Consider the following 24,655-nt stretch of genomic DNA (forward strand, 5'->3'; position numbering starts at 1 on the left):
TAACAATTTTATATTAATATATTCAAGAGTAGGGTTCGGCGTGTTGTTGTATACTGGAAATTTTTATAAAGCCAAGAATGTTAAAACTAAAAAAATCAAAATAGGTTTGTTGAAAAAAGAGATACCTAAAATTTTATTACATAATCTTTAAAAACAAAGAGAATTATGAGTTCTAAAATTTAAAATAAAAATGGACATTTACAGAATATAATTAAAAATATTTTATCTTAAGAAAGTCCTAATACGTCCTCTTCCTCTTGATCTGATCGGAACCGCACTAAAATGAGGATGTTGATCATTAGGAAAGTGTTGTGTTACAACTGGTTCTGACGTAGCTGTTCTAAAGTGTTGTGGCGGTGGTGCTGTAACGACTACCACATTTGTATAATTTCCTCTAGGATATGCACCAATTTTTCTATATAAAAAATCAACACAATATATATGTACATACAAAAACAAATATATAGCAGCTATAACAAACCTATAGGCTCCGATTCCTAATCTACCACGATTTCTTCCTCCTCTTACACCCCTTATGCCAATAATATCTCTAGATAACTTATTATATCCAGTTGGCCCTGTTGGTTGAGCGCCACATGTTTCTAAAGCAAGAAAATCATCGACATGTAACGAAGGTGGTCTTGACGTGTTTGGTGGCCTGGAGCGAAACAAATCGCCTCGTGAAGGAGGAGCACGGGGAAAACCACGGGCACGCATCGGTGAAATATAGATTTTTTTCTTTTCAGGTCTTCCAGTTTGCGGTTCCACCTCAACACGCCGTGTTCTAAAGCATGGAGCTGTCGCAGTGCGTTCTCGATTGGATTGAGGAGATGCTGATAAGTGTAAAATGCGTTTGCAGTCAGAAGACAGATTTGTTTCAGGTGGCAGACATGTTGAAATAACTTCACCTAAATTACAGTGCACCCGATCGGAATCGGAGACTTCAGGAATTTCATCTAAACGCAACGGTTCAAGCCAGTAATTTGAATTAAGTTGAACATCGTCGACATTTTCACAAACAGTAAATATTTGTCTCGACAGAAATTGCGTAACAATACCTTCAGCATGCTGCAAATTTGGCTCACATGGTGATGACAATTGTTCGGAACGATCTATTTGATTTGCATCTTCCAATTTTTCAATTAAATCTTTTAAGTCTTGAATGACATTTTCAAATTCGTTAATTTCTTCTTCTAAATTTTTACTTTCAAATATGACTTTCAATTTATTAAGTGGATTTTCCTCTGGAACTAACTCAAGAGAACAAACCAAAACTTTCAGTTCAGAATAAGCCAATTTTAATGTGCGGCTAGGAACAGATAATTCAAGTGTAGGCTCATCAATTATCACTAAATTTCTTAAAAACAACACAAAAGTTATTGCTGAAGACATTTTGTCAGAAGAATTTTCAAATGAACTAATGAAATTCATCATCCACTGATTTAAATCCGCTTTTTTGTTCATTAATATTTGCCTCAAATGGTAAAATGTTATACTAAAAAATATTATAATAGAGATATAGTAAAAATTAAATTAAAAATTAATAATTTCAAAAATTCGTCTCCCATAGCCACATTTGTGCATGAATTTGGTTAATATTGTATGCGTTTTCTTTCGATATCAACATGTAATAATACAAAATAAATTATTATTCAATACTACTATATTATTATGAAAATTTTCTATGATACATACATACTTATATATGTATATAAATTATGTTTTTATTTTTTTATATTCTGTTGTCTTTATATTAGACATTAATATACATAAATTAAAATTGAAAGCTACTTTTTTGCAATATGTGGGAACATATAGCAAAAAGTAGTATCTGAATACATGGTTGGTATTTAGTCACTGATTTTTATTTAAATTTGTTTATTCAATATCTTTCGACATTTTTTAAAATTTAATAAATTTTGGATTTATTGATTGCATTATTGCGAATATTATACTTGAATACATATTCAAATTTATGTATGTGACAATATTATGCTAATATGAAATTTCAATTTTCATGCGTGGCTTATTTAGCTTTATCAATGATAAATTAAAACTTATTTAACAACAAACTCTTTACTTACTCATGTTCTGTTAAAATAATCAAATTTCTTAAGGCTGACACTGAATTTTCTGGGTCACTATTAAGTAAACTCATCATTACAGCATTAGCTATATCCGGAATCAATTCCTTTGACGGTAAAGCATTTGCTAAATTGGTATCCAAGTTACTATTTAGAGCATTATTAGTATTAAACATTGAAATTTCAGAATCGAAAAAATTTTCAAAAATTCGATGAATTGTAGTTTGACAAAGTAAATGGGAATCCCTTTTATCAGATTTGTTTAAAAGAGCCAAAAAAGCTTCTGAAACTTTTCCAGGGAAAATAGAAAGCGCAGAAATTTTAACGGCCGCATAACATGTTAGCTGAGCCATAAAATTCAGTAATCTAGCCAAATGTGCTGATCCTACACCATCTGTACAATTAACCATGAATTCCGCTACAATCATATCGCAAATTGTTTTTGAAACTAATAAAGTCATATTTGGTGCTAGATCGGCCAACTGCAAACAAACTCTTGTTAATAAATCTGAAAGTTGAGGAAAGGTTGTTGGACATAATGTTTGAATTAATTCCGATAAGTTTGCGCTTTCGGGATGTAGGTGAGCTGACCATAAATTACGATTCATAATTAAACGTTGCGTTTCTTCCTCAGTCAGTGCCTTAAGTACCGATACAGGTAAGGGCAACGGTAAAAGTTCAGCTAAAACCTGTAAACCAGGTATAAAAGTTGATGGACCGCTTCGAATACATTTTAAAACTTCTCGAATCATTTGGGTCCACAAGCTTCCCCTAATGTGCTCATCTTCATTTGGCTGTGTATATGCTAAGAAAATTTTAATAATTTCAGCACGAATTTTCTGTGCATCATCATATGCTTGGCTGCGTTCTGGAAAATAATGCATTAGAAAGTACGTTTTCATTAGATGTTCTATAGCGGTAACATCTTTAAAACTTGTGTCGCGGCATTCAATAACAAATGTAAGCATTTCCCGTAAAATTTGTACTACTGGCAGTAATACTTGACAGGTGTGGACACCTTGGATCGTCATTAGAGTGGGTCCATGCAAACCAGGTTGTTCAAAATAGTTATTTAATTTCTCTAGTATATTCAAAAATGTTACAACTCCATCAGCTGAATAAAATTGTAGCAAGACATACTTTAATTTTAGCTCTTTTGTTTCACCAAAAGAATCTCTGACATTTCCAAGTGTTAAATGTTTAAGAATGCGTAACACCATTATTAAATCCCCTGGGAAAGTTGTGATATATTCTATACTTCGTTTTATTAAGTCAGAAAGTGCATTTATGTCGCCTCCATATGAGAAGTTATCGATTAATTCTAAAGGCTTTAAATATACCGCCATTTCTTGTAAAACAGCTGAAACTGATGGTTCAAATACGTCATGATTTTTCACAAAATCTAATAATATCTGCCCATGATCGATTAAATAATCTAAATTTGCACAATTTCGCACAAAAACATCTAGAAGATCAACCGAATAACTCAGAACTGGTGATTTATACTTTGCACCTGGGGAATCTAATTGTCGCTTAGCTTGTATTTTGCGTTCCTTTTCAATTAAATTAAGGAATGGTATTAAATTTGTTCCACTAAATCCCAAAACTTCTGTTGTGTGAACCCTTCCGTAATGACTGCAGGTTTGGCTGTATAAGGCATGAAGATGTTCGCAAAGAATATCAACATTCGTTGGGTTATTAGTAATTGCGTCAATGTGATAACGCGTTTGTACTTTAAAAGCTATTTCAACTCCTAATTTTTGGATATGTGTTAGTCTAATTGGAAGTAATATTTCAGGTGATTTTTCCTTTACCGGTTCCAAAGGTTCAACTGCCTAGGAGTACAAACAACACGTAAGAAAAAATTAATAAAACTAATTATGCTTAATACCTTTGGGGTTTCCGTGTTTTCTTCACCTTTACCTTCCTCACTTTTTCCACTATCTTCCGTTTCCATTGGTTCTTGTGCAGTGCTGTTTTCACTCTCTTGAATTTGAGGAGAAATTACTGAGTCGACGTCTATTTTTTCATTTTGTGATACTTCATCTATTGCGGGATACTCATCTTCTAATCCTAACAAACATTTAATGAGTAATTCTGTGGTTTCAAAACTGTAATCTACAAGGTAATCAATGCCAACTTGACACTTAACCATTTCGCTTAATAAATTTAAAGCGGTCGTAAGAACATTCGGGGAGATATAATTTTGGTTTGTTATAATCAAAAGTAAAGATTCCGATAACGCGTGTTCCCGAAAATAACATTGCAACATATAAGACCAACTACGCATAGCCGATTGATCCTTATGAAATTCAAATTTATTAGAAGGTAAAAATCGCTTTGGTTGTTGAAAACTTAAAGCGCTATCATTAAGCGCATGAGTTACTTCTTGTAAACAAGCGTCCAAAATTTGGAAATCTTCTAAGCCATTAGAGATGTGATTAGTTAACACAAAATGTTTCGTTACAAGATCTCGAATAGTCTCCAAAGCTTCAAACAAATTAATTTTCTTAACTATAGCTTTAAGAGCAAATTTCAATCTAGTTAACGGATTATTTTGCATAATTAACAATATTTTTTGATACCCATTCGCTTTGTTGCTTAAGAAATTTTGAACACCGTATTTTGAATCGAGAACGGAGTAAATTGCCTTTAATATAATAAGTTTAATGGATAAAGCCATATGATCTTGATGATAAAGGTCAAATAAATATTTGTAAGGATCTAAAAATTCCTTTTCAATAATAAATTTTAGTACATGTTGTGAAAATAAGGTTAATTCCACCAGACGTGGCCCAATTTTAATATGACGAATTTTATATCCTGGTTGCATTTGTGAACATGCACACTCGAAGTTTAAAGAAATTCGCAAAATTTTTCCCATTAATTTTAAAACGCTTTCATCCTGGAAAGCATTATGTATTACAAAATTACGTTGTTTTGATGACAGCTGGTTAATTTGCATAAGGTTATTAATTAAGAGTTCACATAAATTAACAAACGTTTCTTTCTCGTCTGCACTTTGTCGCACAAATTCTCTTATTTCAAGTTTTTCCTGATTTTGAAATTTGTCAATCACTTTCTTAATAGATTGAATCTTACTTGCGCACGTTTCTTTTAAGTTACATTCAAATACATTTATTGGCATTTTGAAAGGATCAAAAACTTTTACAGGGTTATCGAATTCAGATTCATCAATATCCATGTCATCATCTTGTCCGGCGCTGTTGTCATCTCCCAAAATTTCATCATCACTAAGAATTGGTTCAAACTGTTCCGATATTTCATCACCATCAAGTGATCGAACTTCCAAAGGTTCATCTGGGTTTGCCTCGCTTAGAGCTTGACTTTCTGGTGATAACTTTTCGCGAGATTTTTCTCTCAACTTTTGTCTGTAATAATAGATTCAAAAATATTTAAATTTTTCAGAAAAAAAAAATTTAAACCTATCAAATATCTCGTCTGCATCACAATTATCATCCGGTGACTGTACTCTGTGTGCAGAAGGGGGGGAATCTATTAGTTGAGGTGGAGTTCTTGGCCTTTTATGATCACCACTACTTCCACGGGTATCACTGTCTCTGCGAGATCTATCACTTCTACGTCTGGAATGCCTATACTCAGGACTTCGAGACCACTCTCGTTTTTTAGATGTGTTTGAGCTGTTGTATTCACGATCATTACTGTCAGAGTAAGTTCGTGAACGTTTTTCATGTTCAATTCGATTGCTATTATTTAAACATAATTCCCTGCTTGGTGAATCGAAAAAGGTTTCTTCGTTTGGACCACCGCTAAAGGATCGAACTGGTTCTCTCGGCTCCCTTGGTTCTGCACAGGGTGGTTCTTCAAAACTGGGCTCTTGCAATTCCAGTGGAATTGGTTTAACCTCAATACTTGCTGCTGGAATTATTGGCTCTGCGGGGGTTTCCTCAATAATTTCTTGTGTTGGCTCACTTGGTGTGTGTTGCGGACTGGCAATTTGTTCTGCCAAATTTTTTGTTAGTGTTCCATACACAGCTAACGTTATAGTGGAATACCAACCACGTAATACTAGACCGTCGGTAGGTATTTTATCATCAGGACATTCTAAGTGTATGCAGTTATTTTGATTGTATTCTAAGCTTCCCAAAATCTCAAAAGTAGATGCACCTGGTTTTCCAAGGTCATTAACAAAAAATTCTATATCAAACTTTGAAGGGTTAGTCGCACCTAATCTAACACCACCTACAAAACATGTTTTAGAAATTTAATGCTGTTCCATATTTTTCTCTAACCTGGAAAGTCTGCTTGGACTCGTGCTCCAAGAGGAATTATTCGGACTTCTGTAATATACACAGGCTTAGGAAACTGAACCAAATCTAAATTTATATCCTGAAATTGGCCACACAGCCATATTGTTTTAAGATTTCAAATTAAATTTATTTATACTAACCTCATTCGCTTCATGTGAAAATGTATCAAAAAATAGTAATTCTGGAGATAAATCCATACTTTTTGCCTACATTTATTTAAGAAATTTATTATACATAAAGCTAGAGCTTACAAACAATTTTTTTTTTATTTTTTTAATTTATTAAAATGTCATTCTTGCCGGAAAATATGTCAAAGGTAATTTAGAGTTCCCAGATGATTGAAATTTGTAAATTTAATTTGTCTTTCAAATTTAACTTGACTTTTGCTTTTCGTCAATGCGTTTCCACTTTTAACAAAAATTATTTATTTTGTTAGACTTTGTTTTCATTTTCAGTTTTCAATCAATCAAATACATAGTTGAAAAAATTGTAATTGATATATAAGCTGGAAGGTAACATATAATACAAATACCGTTCAGCCCATTTAATTCTAATGAGTTGAATTTTTATGGAAAGAGATCATCAATCAAAAAAGTTGACGGTCAATTTCCATAAAAATATCATTCTACCGATTGAAATCGAATGGGCAGAAACATATTTTGTAGATACATTAACTGATCATATAAATGTTAGACGGTCACCTCAATACTTGCTTCTGCAATACTTCCAACAAAATACTTTAACAGATTTGCCCATTTGACTTTAATGGGTTCAATGGTGTCATGAAAAGTGACAGTCGACCAAATAAATAATCTTCGTTTTATAATTTACCAATTACTAATGGCAGCACTGCAGATTTTCGTAGTTTTATTGTAAAAATATAGGAAGAGAATAGGTTTCGTTATAGGACATTGGAAAGAATAGATTTTGTATGAACAGTTTACTTCGGTAAATAAAGGTTTGAAAACGTTTTATTGGGTTTTCTGAACCATTAGTGGTTAACACTAGTAGCGTTAATCAATAATTTCGTCGTAACGTGTATATTAATGGTATATCTGAATTTATCAATCAACATTGTAAAAAAAAAAACTTTATGCTAAAACGATATTGTTTAATATGTCGTTTTCTTATCCATATATTTTTACATGTAACGTAAGTTTATATCTTTTTTTTATTTATGACAAAGAGCTTTGAATTAAAGTGTCAGTGTAAAAAAAAGAACCAAAGCGTAGAACGAAAACAATAGTCGATTTCAACTGTTAACAACAGAGAAATGTCAAAATCATCTGTCAAAATTGAATATAATATATTATAATGTTACACATATGTACATGGAAAACCGAAGATGTCAAAAAAATCGCCAATTATAAAATACGATTTTAAATTATTTAAACGCCGTCAGTTAAATTTGCGATAGTATGTATAGAAACTTACACACTTGCTAAGATATGTAGGTAAACTTTTCTCCAAAACTTTGTGACAAGAGGTAAAAGTTAAGAACTCGAAAATTTCGAAAACGGCAGTCAGCAAAATGTTTCAATATTAAAAAAACTTACTCAATATTTTCAAAAACTGTAACTAATATTTTATACAATAAATCCGTTTTAACACATTGATATTGCTTACAGTGGTTTTCAAAAACTGAAACTTTAATTTTTGTATTATTGATCAATTAAAAATTCACTATTTTTCCACATCTTTTAAAATATAGGTTTGGAATTAAAAAAAAAACAAAGTCAAAATTGTTTGCATTTCAAATCTTGCAATGATCATTGCATAACAGGAAAACTTTCTAGAAAAAAATATCAGAAAAAAACATTTTCTCAACTCAAAAAGCAACTCAAAAAGTTTTCTGACACTAAAACTCTTTTACAAGAAGCTAAAAAAAAGTGCTTATTAGTTTCACTCTGTCCGCCCATCCGTGGGCATGTTTAAAACTCTTCTACACCCTTAAAGATAAAAGCTGAAATTTCATATATACATCTTCAATAAAGACTAATTTCCTACTCCCCCCTCCCGCCTTAGAGTGTTATAGCCCCACAAAACTCTAAAAATGCTATTTCTTTAACTACTTCTTGCAGTGAAACCAAAAGCATTTTCAAATTTTGAGAAAGGCTGGCTTCTCTTACTGCGTCGTAATGTATTTGAACTTTAAAAAAACAAAATGGCCGTCAAAATTTACCGTCCTTAATAAATAAAATTCTCTTTCCAAATTTTTGATATCTTTTTTTTTCCAGACCTCAGGTTGTAGGAGCCTAAAATTGTAGCAGCTTTTAGACACTAATAAATAGTTCATTTCGATGGAAGAAAATTTTATAATTGAAAGTCGTTTAAATAATGTAGTAACTACAGTAGACCGTTTTTAAAAGCAGAATTTTCAATTTTGAAGGGAAAAGTGCTACAGTACAAATCCTTGATTTAACACGACTTTATTCATTTTGCGTGTATATACCTACACTTTGTACCTATGACTACTTTTAAAGTTGTTTTTTTTATTTTTTTTTTGGCAAAAATCGAAGTAAAAGTACAGAATCTTTCAAACTATGAACATTTTTTCATCTCAGCTAGTGTATTTTTTGTAATTATGCTTGTGTACAAGTAGGTACATATATTATGTTTACCGCTGACAATAATATTGCACTAATATTTTTTTTGTAGTAATTCTAAAAATTTTGCAATAAGAAGGTATATATGTACATACTTATGTACATACATGGGTTTAAAATTCTTAAAATAATTTTTTTTTAACTTGTCCATACTAAAATATTTTCACTTTTATATGTACATAGGTACTTCAGCAGAACAATAACGCTATTGTTTTTTATTTTAGTTTTATTTAACACATGTTTTATTGTTCTCCGATATGCTGATGGTGTCCTTTTTAAAACCATTATTTTCTTTTTCTTTTATTTTTACGAGTATCTACAAATTTTTAAAAAATTTCTAAGTATTTTGCGGCTTATATCTGTTATTGCTTTTATATAGTGACCATTCAATATTTAAAAACAAAAAAGAAATCTTTTTTAAGGGATGAATTTTCAATTTTAAAGATAGTTTTAACAAAACATTATACCACACCTCGAAAATTTTCAGTGCAAAATGTTATTTTTTCAGTGCTATTTTTTTTTTTTTTTTGAAAATCCATAAATGAAAAAGGAATGTGGTAAAAGTTGAATATCCTTATTCAAAGATATTTAAAAATAAAGCAAAGGCAATTATTTAAGGATTCCTTTTTATTTTATGAATAAGTTAAAAATTTTGTAGACTTCGTAGCGCCATTAAATTTGTTTTTAAAATTTTTCAAAAGAAGATAATATTTAACATTTATGCATTTTAAAATTTAACAAAATGGATTTTGTGCCAAAAAAATTTGAAGACACTTGAGAATACAATGAATTTTAATTATTAAAGGTACTTGAAAATTTTCATAAGAAAGCGTTTAATTCTTGACTGCTTTTGTAAATTAAGGATAACACTTCAATGCATACATATATATACATACTATCTTTTGTTTAGTTTTATTTTTCGTCTGGGGAACAAGATTCCACACTGTTTTGTATGTTAAGTAGTACAAAATTTTTTCAAAGAAATTCAATTGAAATTTACAAAGGATTTAAAGTGTTAAAATTTTAATTTAAAAACATTTCGAAGCGTTAAGTATAAGCGTAATATTTTTGATTATATTTCATCGAAATATAGTTAAAATGGCGTAACAATGCCATCCATTTTATATTGAAAGTGAAACGATAGTTTATTTAAAATTTTTCTATTACATATAAACTTTATTTTTCATATCATTAATCAATATAATATATTTATGCATTATATATATATATATATATATATATATACATAATACATATATATATATGATTTATTTATTTTAATATTTTTTTAAAATTAGTTACCTACTTCCTACTCTAATGTAGTTTAATTTTTGTTATTTTTTTTTTATATACTTAATTCTTCTTATAGTTCACATCAATCTTTTATTTAATTTTATTTTTTATTTAAAATTATATTTAATACACAAACATTTGAAATAATTCTTTAATATTTTTTTCTTTCATTTCATTTTACATTTTAAGATTAATTAAATAAAAGCAAATTTTACTTGACTTTAAAAAAGAGCATGTGTTCGAATTTAAAAATTAGTTTATTAAAGTCATTTTCTTTGTTTTATTTTTCGTTATTATAGCTTTCATGGGCTACATTCGAAAAGTTATTTTATACTTTTGAAATCCAGAGATCAATTTTTTTTAACAGCAGACAAATAAACTATTTTACATACATATTTTTTTAATCATTTACAAATTTGAAAAATAGTCAAAATATAAAATACAAATTATAAAATCAAATTATAAAAAAAAATTTTTGTAATTATATATTTCTATAATTCAAAACAAAGTTTATGAATTCAATTAAAAAATAACTCTTTCGAAAGTACCTCCTTTAATTTTAATTTTAGATCAATTTGTATTATTAATAAACTTTCCCTTATATTAAATATTTTTAATTTATAAAACAGGATGGCATTCACTTTGTTATGTCAATTTTATATACAATTTATTTATTAAGTTTTAATATTTGAAAAAAAAAACAAATAATTTCTTTTTTACACATAAATTATGTTATTAATTTTGTTTAATTATTATGTAATTAAAACATTATTTAATATAATATATTTCAATTTAAGTGAAAGTTTTAAGATTGCTCAACAATTGTTGAAAATTTACATACATATATAAAATATTAAACTTAAAATAAATTTAATTATTTGATAGTAGTTGTTTTATTTAATAATCCAAAGATTTTAACGTTGATCACGGTAAATGGAAGTCAAGATATTTTTTGTATTCAATACAAATTGTAAATATAAAAAAATTAATTTTGCAAAAATAATTTTGTAACATTATAAAAAAAATATGAAATATTTAAAAAATAAAAATAAAGATAAATATTAATAATAAGTCTTCAGGTGTTCAAAATAAATCACAAATGTTGTAAATTATTGCAAAATTTTAAATGAAAATATAAAAAATTTTCCTATAAATCTTTTGTAAAATCAAATAGGAAACTTTGTATTTTGCATTTGATTTGTTTTAAACATTTGGTAAATTAAAATTTACTTTAAATTCTACCATTCTAAAATACACGTTAATAGGAAGGAACGAAACTTTAAATGTCTAACTTTAAGATTCTCCAAAACATTTTACTGCAAATCTAAAGGGTGAAGATTAAAAATATTTTTTTTAAATAAAAGTAAAACACATTTTATTGTTGCTTTTCATGAAATTTTACGAACTTTGTAAAAACTTATTTTGTTCGTGTTCATGAAATTCAGGCTGGCATGAAAATTGAAAAAAAGGAATTGTATTTCTCAGAAAATCTACTTAAACATCACTTTCATAAAAAATGACAACAATCTCCGACAATAAATGCCAAAAACAAATCATACGCATATTTTACAAATACAAAACATTTTTTCGTTTATCGTGGGCACTTTCCGTACAAAATTTTAAATAAAATTTTTTTATAACTTAGATAATAGCTAATAATAAACATAAAGAAAATATCGAATAACGAGAAATTTCATTTTTTTAAAACATTTGTATTTTATTTTTTTTAGTAAATTGTTTTATATTTTAATTTATTTTTATCAAAAATTAATACTTTTTTTTTTGATCACATTATTTTTTTAGTATATATTTTTCTTTAAACTTTACTTTTGCTTTTAATAAAAAAATACAACATTTTTTAACAATTATTTTAAATTCAATTTAATTCATATATTTTATTATTTTTTTCTGTTGATAAAATAATTTTATAATATTAATTTATAATAGTATAATTTTTGTTGTTAGGTTTAACGTACATTTAATTTGTTCTCGTTTTTAAAAATATATTTTTTTCTCATAATTTTACTATTCTTATATAATTTACTATAAATTTTATTATAACTGTTGTTGCACCAACAGTACATAGTATCTTAGTTTTTTATATATTTCTGAAAGCTTTGTTTCTTTTAAAATTGAAAAATGATTTTATTATGTGTAAATAATTATTGGAAGATGTGATTGTATAGATTATTAAAGTTAATAACTATACTATAATTCTTTGTCCATCATAAGATTTAATTGATTTACGACTGATTTTGCAACCATAATTTCTTTAAAAGGACTTTAAAAAAGTGAAATTATTGAAGATAAAATTGCATGAAATGGAAATTGACTTTCTCAGAAATATCAAAAGTAGAATGTAAAGTTCAAATCTAATTAATAATATTTCATATTTTAGAACAAAGTATTGAAGCATTTACTGATATCAAATGTAAAAGTGATACCAATTCAATTTAAGTTTGGTAAAAGTTATCACCACAGACTCACAGTCTTTTAAAAAAATTTTTAAATTTAATATTGTTGTATTGGATCTAAGAAGTAGCGTCATTTGTGTACTTTTGCAAATTTAATTTATTAAGTTGATTTGTTTTAAGTGCCAAAAATTTAAAGAAGGTTTGCATTTTTTGCTTGTTAGTATGAATCTAGGAATGACCATTTTAATGTTGTGTTCGGTGAACATTAAATAATCAAGAGTTTTTCCCTTGATGCCTATTAATAATTAAGTGTTGTGATGGAATACGCGAAGTTTAATTTTCACAATAGAAATTTTTCATGTTGTTTTTCAGAGTGCTCGAAAGAGCTCCGAGCAGATGTAAAACACAGAAATCGCATATATTAGTATGTTTCTACACGTATTTACACAAAAATTTATATAGGGCTATAAAAGAAATAATTTTAATCCAAAAATACAATAACATTTAATTATGGCGTTTGTTATATACATACATATGAATGTAATTTTTAGTCATTCGTTAAGCGAAATAACTAAATTTTGGAATTCGAAATCTAATTTTCCGCACGGATTGCACAAAGAGAGTGTTCGTTTGCTAACCAAACTCAAGTGTAAATCAACAAGAAAAATCAAAATTAAGAATTCCTTTGATTACTTTTTACAATTTCCATTTCCAATTTCAGATAAAAGAGTTTTTTCTAAGGAGGAAGAACATTTTACAATATTAAAAAGATTTTTTTTCATTTGATGTTTAATATACATATGTAAATTTGCTTTGATTTTACAATTTACGTAGAATTTGTTATTTATTTTTAAGAATTGTTTTTTCTTTTGTACAATTTGTATTAGAAATATTTTGAAATTTTTCTTTTGTATCAATTTTTACAATTTTTATAATATAAATTTATTGTATTATTCCTTATTGATATATACAGTTTTAATTGATTCTAAATTTTATTTTTTATTCATGTTTATATTTTTCTATGAAAATATTATTTTCCCAATTTTCTTACATTTTGTTTGTTAAAACATTATTAAAATTTAAAAAATGTATTAATAATTTGTAAATTTGTTTTGCACAAGTATAATTTAATTTTTCTTCTCTTATATTTTTTTTATTATTTTGAAACCTTAAAATGCACATCGTCCTTAAACATTTTTTGTATGCTTCTACTATATAATTTTTTTAACAATATGTTAAACAATTTAACACCTAACCTAAAAGTTTTATAATTTTAGTTTTTGATTAAATTTGTAAATATATTTAATATTTGTATATGTATATATAAATATACAGATATACATACAAACATTTTTTTGCATTATTTATATTAACTTTTTTGTAATATTTTATTGAACTAAAAAAGCTATTGTGACAGCAATTTTTTTCTGTTTTTTATATTTCATTTTTGATTTGGCAGTCAATTGTCATTTTCACTGTTCAGATTATTATTTGTTTCGTATGCATTAAATTTTTTTCGACGTTCTCCGTTATTGTTTTCAATTTTGTTACCGTTGTCATCCCCGCATTTATCTTCAGGTGCCGACCATCTCCTTTTACGTGATATAGTGATTTCGGGGTCATATGTTGGTATATTATGGGATTCTAAAGCTTTTTGCTGTTGACAATGATGATGATTAAACACGGATTGGGATGGTGGTGAAGCACTACGAGAAATTGGAGGAAATGTTGCTGATTTACCTAAATAAAATGGTTGTTCCTGTTGCTGTAAGTGCAAATGCTGATGATGAATTGGTCTTGAAGAAAATGTAAATTCAACATTTTTTGTTGCCGTTGACTTAATCTGTTGTTGTTGATGTGGTAGAGTAACGATTGGCGATTGTAATGGTAGAGGTGGTGGTTGTAGTGCTGATGGTATTAAATAATGACTATCAGAATGACTTGAATGTTTTCCAGTTAGACGATGAGAACTGTCTAAATTTTGATGGTGTGGCGATAGCTGATTATGATGATGTTGATTATTTACTATATCACGATCACTATTATTGTTATTTAATTCGTTTTTTAAATGTAAAGAAGCATTGTTTGAAATATTACCATTATCATTATTACTATTTTTATTATTATTTTTATTACTTTCGCTTTGATTATTATTATTGTTAGCTTGATGCTTCGAGATCGTTTCATCGTATGACGTTAATTTTGTTTGATGTTGGTTATAATGTGTCTGTTGTAAATTATTGTGGGCATCATATGAAGACATTTGCTGCAATGCATTATGATTATACTGGGATTCTTGATGTTTTATGTCTATTGCAGTATTTAATTCAATAGTAGGGCGTGTTACTGATGCACTAGTTGTGGTTAAATTTTGAGGCACAACCGTTGTTACGTCAATAATTGGGGATGCTGACGGTGAATTTGTTATACAAGAATCTGAAGAACAAGAGCTACTACATGAAGAGCTGCTTGGATTTTTTCCTGCTGATAATGTGGAAAGGGAAGACAGCGAAGATGACGACGAATACGATGATGTTGTTGGACTTGAAGTTTCAATTAACGATATACAAACGTCACCGACTTGTAAACGTTTGCATTTTAAACCAAAATTTTGGAGAGATAAATCGGGATTGCACGATGCCCATCCTTGACCATATACAAAAAACGGATGCTCTTGAGAAACGTCTATATCAGCCTAAAAGTACATTTAAATTTTATGGATTTAATGCAACATATACATGTACATATTTGACAGGTAAATAAAGCAATATAAACCTACTTTAAAATATTATTCAATTTCTAGTTTAATTTCATACCACATAAACTTCTAAAAGATCTAAAAAATTTTGTATTGTCCCGTTTTTCTTAAATTTTAATGTGAAAAGTAAACAAATTTCCCATTTTGGCTAAGTTAATTTATAAATTATTATAAGAACACCAGTAATAAGACAAAAAAATATCTCAATACAATTTGCTAAATGAACTGTACAATGGAATTAGTTTTGCATCATTGGTTATCCTAAATGCAGACAATAAATTATTTATATGTATTTCTATATTCTATATACAGGGAGTGTTTCGACATAATACGCTGATTGTAGAAGTATTAAACTTGCCTGTTATAGATTTCGAAACTTACACTTTGTAAAAGCTATAAAAGCTCAGAGATCCCGTATTTATATATAACAACATTTTCAATAAATTAAACGGAATGTCTTCTTTATTTGCATGGTAAATTCAGCTGGAAAATGATTTTAAATTTTTTTTTTACATTATTGGTAAATATTAATTCATCTTAAATCCCACCTTTGTTCACTTCATCGCGCAATTTAACATTTAATTATATTTAAACCTTATCCTGAACACGTAAGTAGATTCAGTTTAGAGCTAATTATGTCTTTTTACGGATGGTAAATGGTAATATGACTCTTTATACGGCTACTTTTACCACGAGTATAAATTTTCCAGAAAATTGATTCTTCTTAATACGGACTTATATTTTTTTACAATGTACATAATTAACGTATTTAATTTTTTTATAAAAAGTTATAAAAAATTACATTAAAATACCTGTTGATATTTTAATTATGATAAAGGTTTAAAAAATTCGGGTACAAAGTTTAATTTTAGATGAAATAAAAAGAAACGATCCCAAATGCGATACTACATATTAACCCTAATTATAATTATGACCGTTATATATACACGTACATACGTTATGTGTATATTAGAACTTAAGCGGTAGTAGTGTTGAATTAAGATGCAAAACTGAGTATTAAATATTTATTTGAAGGATTTAAGTTTGTGATTAATCATAAATTTATATCATAGATATAAGTATATAAGTGCAGATATAAGTGCAGAGTAGTTTTTTTGCTGTATGGTTTTTCTTGTTTTTATTTTTCATACTTCATATGCGATTCATAACAATTTTTTAACTCTGAATCAACTCAGTTTTGTTTGACATTCCCTTCCAAGGTCTTCGTTTTCTCTTTTTTATACAATCCCTTCCAAGTTCCTGGTCGAACCCATTTCTCAACCTAGTTAGTTCAATCAACCAAAAATATACTCCTGGTCCAGTATATGTTTCAACAAGTTGTATGAGAACAGTTATAAGAACTTAAAATAGTGTACGGTAATAAAAATTATTGTAACCTGATTAATATTATAAATAAGCTTTTATACAATCATATATTTTTTTTGATGATTTAAATTCATCTTTATAAGCTCGGGAAATATAAGCAAACTTCACTAAAGGCATAGACAGCACAACAATTTCGAATACTGTCAACAAACTGGCAACAAAACTGGCAACAAAACGTTTGACGGAAAATTTATAGCATTTCGAAATTACTTACCTTAGATCGATTTTTATCGTAACTAAATGTAATAATTACACTATTTAGAGTATTTGAAATTTTTACAACAGTGGAATCAATTATTTGGTGACGCTCAGACTTTTCAGCTGAATTTAAAAAATCTTCAGTTCTCATATCTTCAACGCGACGTAATAATCCATTAGCCAACTCAATATAAGACCCTTTTGTAAAGTTACTTGGTGAATGGTTTCCACTACTGTTGTTTGGGCTTCTGTCAATTAAAAGGTAAATATTAGTTCTACCGGATATGTAAATAAATTAATTTATGCAGTGCCAATCATTAAAACAATGGTTATTATATTTTAATTTAAATAAAATAATTGAACGCATACCTGTTTACTGAATTTGGTGAACGTCTTCTCAAATCACGATCAGATTTTGGTCTAGTCAAAAATCTATGCTTAAGAGATCCTTCTTTACCAGATGGCACTTTAAAACTTGCACCATCATTATTACTCTGGTGCGACTTTTTATCATTGGAGTTATTATTATTTGTAGATAATTTCAATCCACTTCCCCCGTTTTTATCTGTTTGGTGATATGGATGATAATAGGATGTTTGGTGATGTTGTGAGCTATTTTGTCCAAGCAAAGCTCGTTGTTGCTCAACAGCAGTAATAAAATTTGACTGTGGCAATGAAGATGATTGTTGCATAAAATTTTGTGATGATGAAGATGGTGGTAATAATTGTTGCTGTGAATTTGGTGAATTTTGTTGTGATGGTGACAAAGGTAATTGCAATGGCATTTGTTGTTGAGATGGTGACTTGGGTAGGTTTTCATTGGTCAAATTCATATTTGCTGAATTTGTTATCGCCAATGATGATGATACAGGCTGTTGTGGTATTAATGAGGTTGATACAGCATTGGTTGCAACGTGTGTTGTTGACGTATTTGAGTTAGGCGGACTATAAACTACTGTCGGTGATATATAAGGTGAAAACGGTTGTAAATCAGGATGAGCAGAATTTAAAAATGCTGGAGATCTGTTGCGTCCATTTAATGGTGAGTGATGACCTGAATAGAGAGCTGAAGTTCTAATAGATACAAAAAGAGGACGTAAATTAAATGTTAAAATATTAAATTCAATATTGCAATAGTGCAATATTGTGTAACTGTACAAGTGCAATATTTCAATCAAAATATATAACTTACCCATATAATCCTCCTCTGGCATACAAATGTGGATAATTAAATTGATATGCGGCAGCCAATGTTGGTGGTGGTGGCGTGAATTGTATTTTTTGTGAATAATAACTGTTTGTCATTGTACATAAGTTGTCTTTTATTTCATTCGACGATGTGATATCAGCAGCTGAGACTGAAGTCTTTTTTAAATCTAAATCAGATATTGCAGTAGGTGGTGTTATACGATTATTATTATTCGTTTCTTTGTTGAAGCCTTTGCTATAGTCTCTAGAATTAGAGTTGTTATTATTATTTGTGACAAGATTAACTGGCCCAGTTTGTGGCGGTTCGTTTGAGTATTTTGACAAAGAATTTCTGGAACCATTAACGGTTTCAGACAATGGGGATGAAATTTTTCGCCCAAGTAGAGGAATTCCATTACTTCCAATTGTACTATTATTATTAGAAGAACTATTACTAATGTTATTGTTGTTACTATTTAGATTACTATTAATATTAATGCCATTAGAGGCATTGCTATAACGAGGTTGTTTTGGGTGTGGTCTGGCAAACTCAGTAATAGACATAGCAGAAGATGTTTTTTTACTATCAATCGTTAAATTATTTTGACTATTGTTGTTGTTTATTACACTACTAGCGTTAATAGAGTCTTTGTTTGAACGTATTGTCGAAGAAGAAGGCGACTTTGCTGGTGATGAACACGGTGATATAGTTGAATTAATTGAAGAATTTGAATAAGAAACAGAAGAAGATAAAGATGGCGATTGTAACAGGGTTGATGTTGTAACCGATTGATGCTGTTGCTGTTGGTGTAAGAAACTCATTGATGAGGTAACGGCGGCTGTTGTTGAAGGTGGAATAACAGATGGTAATGAAGATAAGTAAATACCACTTGGATGTGTTAAGTGATTCAAATGACTCAAATGATGTGGGTGTGAATTTAAATGTGGATGATGTGTCAGCAAAGGACCATGTCCAGCAATCGAATAATGATCTAAACTTAGTTGATTTGTTTCAGTTTGTCCTTGTGTTGGAGGCATTACTACCGATGCCGCCGCGGCTGCTGCTGCTGCCAGTGCAAACGGATTATGATGAGCTAATTGATGATGATGATGTTGATGTTGAAGGTGATGGTGGCTTGTATGGTGCTGATGTTGTTGAGCTGCGGCGGCTGCGTATGCATTTGTTGCGGATGCAGCTGCTGGGCCAAATGTTTCAACAGCAGATAACATCGGCAAATATTACAAAATTGTTTGCTTGTGTTGTAGTTATAGAGAACAAAATTAATTGCTCTCTATTTTTTTGAGATCGTTTTAGTATTATGGTAAATTGTGAAGATTATTTTGACTCGTACAGCTTTTCAATTGCCAAATTTTCTTTAAAGTTTATTTCGAATTCTTTTATTTTATATATTTATATAATTACGTTAATTCTAGATGAAGTTTGCATCATATTGTTTGTTAGTATCTGAAATTTAAGCAAAAAGAAATTGGTTATTGAATTGATTTAGCATAAAATTTTTTGTGTTTATTTTTAGTGCTCATAATTTGTGGGAACACAAATCGTTTGCCTATAAATTATCTTCGAATGTGATTTTTCTCATCTTGTGTGTTACCTGTTTTGTCTTACATTTTTAGAAACTCTGAATAAAAATTTCTGAAACTTTTTCAATAACGAATTTCTTAAATTTTTTAATCCACTTGCGTAAGAAGCATATTTCAATGACAATATCCGCCGTGATTTTCATTTCCTTTTTATTTTTTCTTTTAAATTTCCACTTTTTAACTAATTTTTGTTTTAGCGCTTGTTCCAGCACTTATTCAATATTTTTACTTTTAAGAATAATTGACACGTTAAGGATTTTTATGAGCCAAAACTTATAGTGTTCAATTTAAAATAGGTAAACTTAAACAGAGCAAGTATGCAATTTACTCATTGATTTATTATGTAGGCAATCATATAATTTTATAATTTTTCATATTGTTAATTTAATTTAATTTTTTAATATTATAAAAGTATTTATAAAATCTATATTTTACTTTAAAAATAATCTCACACCATAAAACTCTTTATTATTAAACATAAAGAAAATACCATCATCAACACTAAATTTCGACTGCAGTATTTGAATATTGCACGCATCAAAATACAGACACACTCTTCGAATGCTATTTTTATTGTTTACAAAGGATAAAGACAAAATATACAATTGATGAAATGGAAAATATAAAAACATTGTCACAAAAGCAAAAAAAAAAAAGTTCATAAAAAAAATTCTTTGAAATACCTGTTGTAGCTTAGAAACCTCTCTTTTGTTCTTCCAGATTTACTTTATATTCTCTCGAGAGATTCTTAAAATTTTTTAAAGAAAAATACTACAAGATCTGAAGATATAAAAAAAAAATCTTATACACCATAATGCAAGTACTGCCGTTTTAATCAAAAACAAATATATTTTGAAAGTAGTGTAGGAGGATAATTCACCATTATAAGCAAAAGAATATTATCAAAATTTATTTTCCATTATTTGTTTTTTCTCCTTTCATATTTTCTTGCCGCATTAGTTTTTTGAAATGAAACTCGTTCAAATATTACTCCAAAGAAAAAATAAAAGTAATTATTAAATAATTAAAATTTAGGTTTTTCGTACTGCAATCAGAAACAAAGGTATTTCTCTCTATAATTATAAAATTTTATATTAATAATATAAGTGTATAAAAGAAAGACAGAGTAAGCAAAAATATTTCTTAAGAAAACAAAAACGCCAAATATGACATTTTTTTCTTTTCGTAACTGCGAAAACTGAAATTATTACGCACATATAATTTTTACTATAGTTTAGTATTCAGTTACTCAATTCACTCAATAGAATTCCATGAAACTTATGTTCGCTTTATCAGAACATACATACTTTCAAACATATTGAGATTTTATAAACAGTAACAATTTTCTCTTAAGCTAGAATTTTGAAAATTATTTTGTTAGAAATATGTAATTATTTTACATAAAGTTAACGACTCCGCATTAGTTTTTTAGACGCCCTTGTTAATTAAATCCAGAATATTCAAAATTTTAAAGACGTACAACAACACTTATTTTGTATAACAAAGTTGTATGCGTTTATATTGACTTATAAAAGTGGTTATTTTGTGATCATATTAGTTGAAAAAATATCTTATAACAATTTCGATACCAAATCTACCTCTACGAAAAGCCGACAGAAAGAAGCGAATCCGCTCCGTTCTTTCGGCTTTTCGTAGAGGTTGGAATGAAAAAAAATGGTAAAGGCGCAAGCACCTTGCAAAAAGTAATTTTTTTTGCTTTCCTCTTGCTCTAACATCAAATAAACATAATCAATTTTAATTGAAAACATTTAATGTGAAAACACTAACTACCTTTACTATTGAACATAATGCGATCTAAGGACTTAAATTGAATATAAAATATAATTCACACAAAAGCAGCATCAATTAAAATTAATGAATCAACAGGTATAATAAAAAACAAAAAATTTCTCAATATTTGAAATTAAAAAAGATATTGAAAATCTTCAAATGGAAAAAGGACGTTGCAGTAACACTCTTGTACTCTATTGTGCGTCATAGCATTTTATTTGATTGTAAACCGATTTTTTTCGTTTTATTATTCTTCTTAAGTGGATCCTTTTTAAAGTCCCTTTTATTGCTTATCCAAATATATTTATAAATATTTATTACAACTTTTTCTTCTTTTTATTTTGTTTTTTTTTAACGCCTTTCATAAAATTTGAGAATTGAATGTGAAAATAAGTTTGAGTACCTTATGAATTTACCTGGAGTTTTTTTCTGTTTAAAAATAACTAAAAAAATCATCAAAAGATTTTATACTTTTTTTTTACAAATTTCATTAACCAAAAGTGCGGAGGTAAAATTTAAATTTTTCGCCAGTTGTTTTTTTTTGACGCACTCATTTATACGTTTGCCTACTTACGAAATACATTCTTCCAAAATTAAATTTTAATTCTGGGATTTTTTGATCATTTAATCATTACTAAAATTTTTATCACTGAACATACATGGAGGATTATACGAGTACTATAAATTTTGATCTGCAATATACATTCAAATAATTGTATATCTAACATAAGACCTTTTTTTGGGTTTAGTTAGCGTTTAATTTAGCATAAGTTAAATTTAAAAATAACGCAAAATATTGTTATGTTCTACACATAGGTGCTTTCTCTTTTGTCTTCCACTCATATTTTTCTCTATGTAGCTTATTTTGTTTTTGAGTAAGATAAGTGGTCATCATTACGTTGTATCATCGTCATTCGTAAGCTTTTGCGTAGGTTCCTTAATTCAATCTGTTTATTAGTAAATATATAAATTTAAAATTGAACAAAGAATATGTGGAAAATATTTTTTCTTATTTAAAATTGGTCACTCTTATATTTTGTTTAACTTTTTATTTGTCTTTTATAGAAAAATCATTTTTTATAAACCTTAATTCTATAAACTATAAGGTAATTATGAGTGACGCAAGAGTATTATACTTAAATTGAAATTTCTCCTAAAATTCGGCAATTAATATCATTAAATGACTTACATAAATACCTACATATATAGTCGCATTTTAACAGTCTTATCATATGTAATATTCATTGAAAGTTGCTAAAGCATAAAATCAACAAAATAATGAACTTTTGTTTTATAGAACACACTCGTTTATTTCTTTAAATTATTTTTTTACCATTTAAATATTTATTCAATATTGGTTGTTTAAAAAAAGTAGCATTGTTTAATTGAAATTTGTTAATATAAATATTGAAGTTTGTAAATAATAAGTATACTGCAAAGTTATTTTTAATTTTTTTGTTAATGCAAAATGTGAATGAATACAAGCAAAGGGTCATTACGCTTTTATTTAATAATTAAAATTAAATAAGTTCAATACAATTGTATGGTTCTCGTATAATTTTTGACTTACTAAATTTATTAATGGTTTGACTTTTAAACCATTAAAAAAATAAGCGAGACGAAATTTTTATTAAATTTCGAATTAAAATTACATTTTAAAATACTTGAAAAAATACAAAATACACACTCATATTTAAAATTCTGAATTAACTATTTAATAGGAAGGACGTTAAATGTGAAAAATTTTTTAAACTTTTATTATTAAAAATCAATATTCAATATTTAATAAAAGGGGAATCAATCGTTGGGTCACTTCGTATTTTCGATGCTTATATTCAGATTTTTTTTTAATTAAGCTCTGTGTAAAACAAAAAATTTTACTTCTTAGTAATTTTTCAATTTATGCACATAATATATAAACATATAAAGTTGAAAGCCATTAAGCTTGATAATTGGAAAACTAAAATAAAGGATAAAACCGATTTTGTTTTTCTAATAAAGGAGCTTTACTTTTAACAGCAATTGTTTACATTTAGGTTCAACTGTATGTACATATATGAACAGTGTACGAGTACACTTATATTACACACGTATATACATATATTAAATTCCTCCTTGTAGAATTTAGTTTTGCCGGTAATAAATTAAAAAACTATAATTTACAATTTTTACTTTTCAATTTAATTTGCAAAACCAAAAAACATTTACATACGTTTAAGCATAACATGTCTACAATGATTAAACGCACTTTGTATTTCTACACAATTTGTACCTGCACTAATACACGTACAATATATTGTTATCTATTATTAAAAATAAATATAATTATTCGGTAGCAAAAATACTTGCTAATCATGCAATTTAATTTTGCCAAATGCCAGTAAAAAAAAATAAATAAACTTTCATTTAAATTTTTAAAATATAAACTAGTATAAGGCGATATATGTACATATGTATGTATTTAACTGAATTATAAACAACATATTAAGGTTGGGATTGAAATGAAAGTGTGAAAATATAAAAGGAAAATTAATAACAATAACAAAACTGTTTAAAATTTATTCCATTAATTTCCATATACATACATAGATATATCGCATACGAAAAACACTTATCCATATGTACATTTACAACTATACATATATACATATTCATATATGTATTTAAGAGTAAAATATCCATAGAAAAAGCTTTTCTCGATTTTCCTCAAAACAAAAAATATTTACAATATTTTGGCATTATTGAATGATTGTTACTCAAGAGAGAAAAAAATTAAACATTGAATGAAATTTCGAGAGAGAAGTTAGCAAAAGTGGGGAAAAGTAAATAATGACAGTATTTCACAACTTATTTATATTGACAAACTTATATGCATACATATGTACATATGTACATTATTAATATATATGTATAAACTGATTTCAATGGAAATTGTTTTTATGAGAGCTTTTGTATGACAGTTTTATGGCCGCAAAAGAACCTGTATAATAAAGACAATACTTTATACATGTAAGTATATAGTACTAAGTAAATCAGGATGTAA

At 27.8% G+C, this 24,655-nt stretch overlaps 2 protein-coding genes across 8 annotated transcripts in view; both read right to left on the reverse strand.

Annotated features, from left to right (window-relative positions):
* Positions 1-101: 101 nt before the first annotated feature.
* On the reverse strand, positions 102-6,669 carry LOC129605437 (protein virilizer). Its single transcript, XM_055515210.1, has 7 exons — positions 6,517-6,669; positions 6,359-6,455; positions 5,531-6,308; positions 3,976-5,476; positions 2,085-3,919; positions 482-1,495; positions 102-415 (listed from the first exon to the last, which is right to left on the reverse strand). Exons 1-7 carry the CDS (start codon positions 6,571-6,573, stop codon positions 223-225), a joined length of 5,475 nt encoding a protein of 1,824 aa, XP_055371185.1. The 5' UTR covers positions 6,574-6,669; the 3' UTR covers positions 102-222.
* A 5,832-nt stretch (positions 6,670-12,501) lies between these two features.
* The window catches only part of LOC129605360 (transcription factor mef2A), a 45,347-nt gene continuing 33,193 nt past the window's right edge, over positions 12,502-24,655 (reverse strand). For all 7 annotated transcript variants that reach the window (XM_055515062.1, XM_055515060.1, XM_055515064.1 and 4 more), the window contains 4 exons: positions 18,224-19,684; positions 17,401-18,105; positions 17,048-17,279; positions 12,502-15,384 (listed from right to left, as the gene is read on the reverse strand). In XM_055515062.1, the coding sequence (XP_055371037.1) occupies positions 14,149-15,384; positions 17,048-17,279; positions 17,401-18,105; positions 18,224-19,449 (3,399 nt within the window). In that variant the 5' untranslated portion in view covers positions 19,450-19,684 and the 3' untranslated portion in view covers positions 12,502-14,148. The remainder of the gene's footprint in view (positions 15,385-17,047; positions 17,280-17,400; positions 18,106-18,223; positions 19,685-24,655) is intronic.

Source organism: Condylostylus longicornis, unplaced genomic scaffold, assembly GCF_029603195.1.
Source record: "Condylostylus longicornis isolate FDR11 unplaced genomic scaffold, ASM2960319v2 ptg000013l, whole genome shotgun sequence".
NCBI classification, from domain to species: domain Eukaryota; kingdom Metazoa; phylum Arthropoda; class Insecta; order Diptera; family Dolichopodidae; genus Condylostylus; species Condylostylus longicornis.

What these genes read in the sequence shown, in the direction of transcription:
- LOC129605437 (XM_055515210.1), bottom strand. Translation starts at nt 6,573, where the DNA reads ATGGATTTATCTCCAGAATTACTATTTTTTGATACATTTTCACATGAA. An exon ending in TTTCACATGAAGCGAATGAG is followed by an intron (nt 6,456 to 6,516) that starts GTTAGTATAAAT and finishes GGCCAATTTCAG; the next exon opens with GATATAAATTTAGATTTGGT. An exon ending in GCAGACGAGATATTTGATAG is followed by an intron (nt 5,477 to 5,530) that starts GTTTAAATTTTT and finishes CTATTATTACAG; the next exon opens with ACAAAAGTTGAGAGAAAAAT.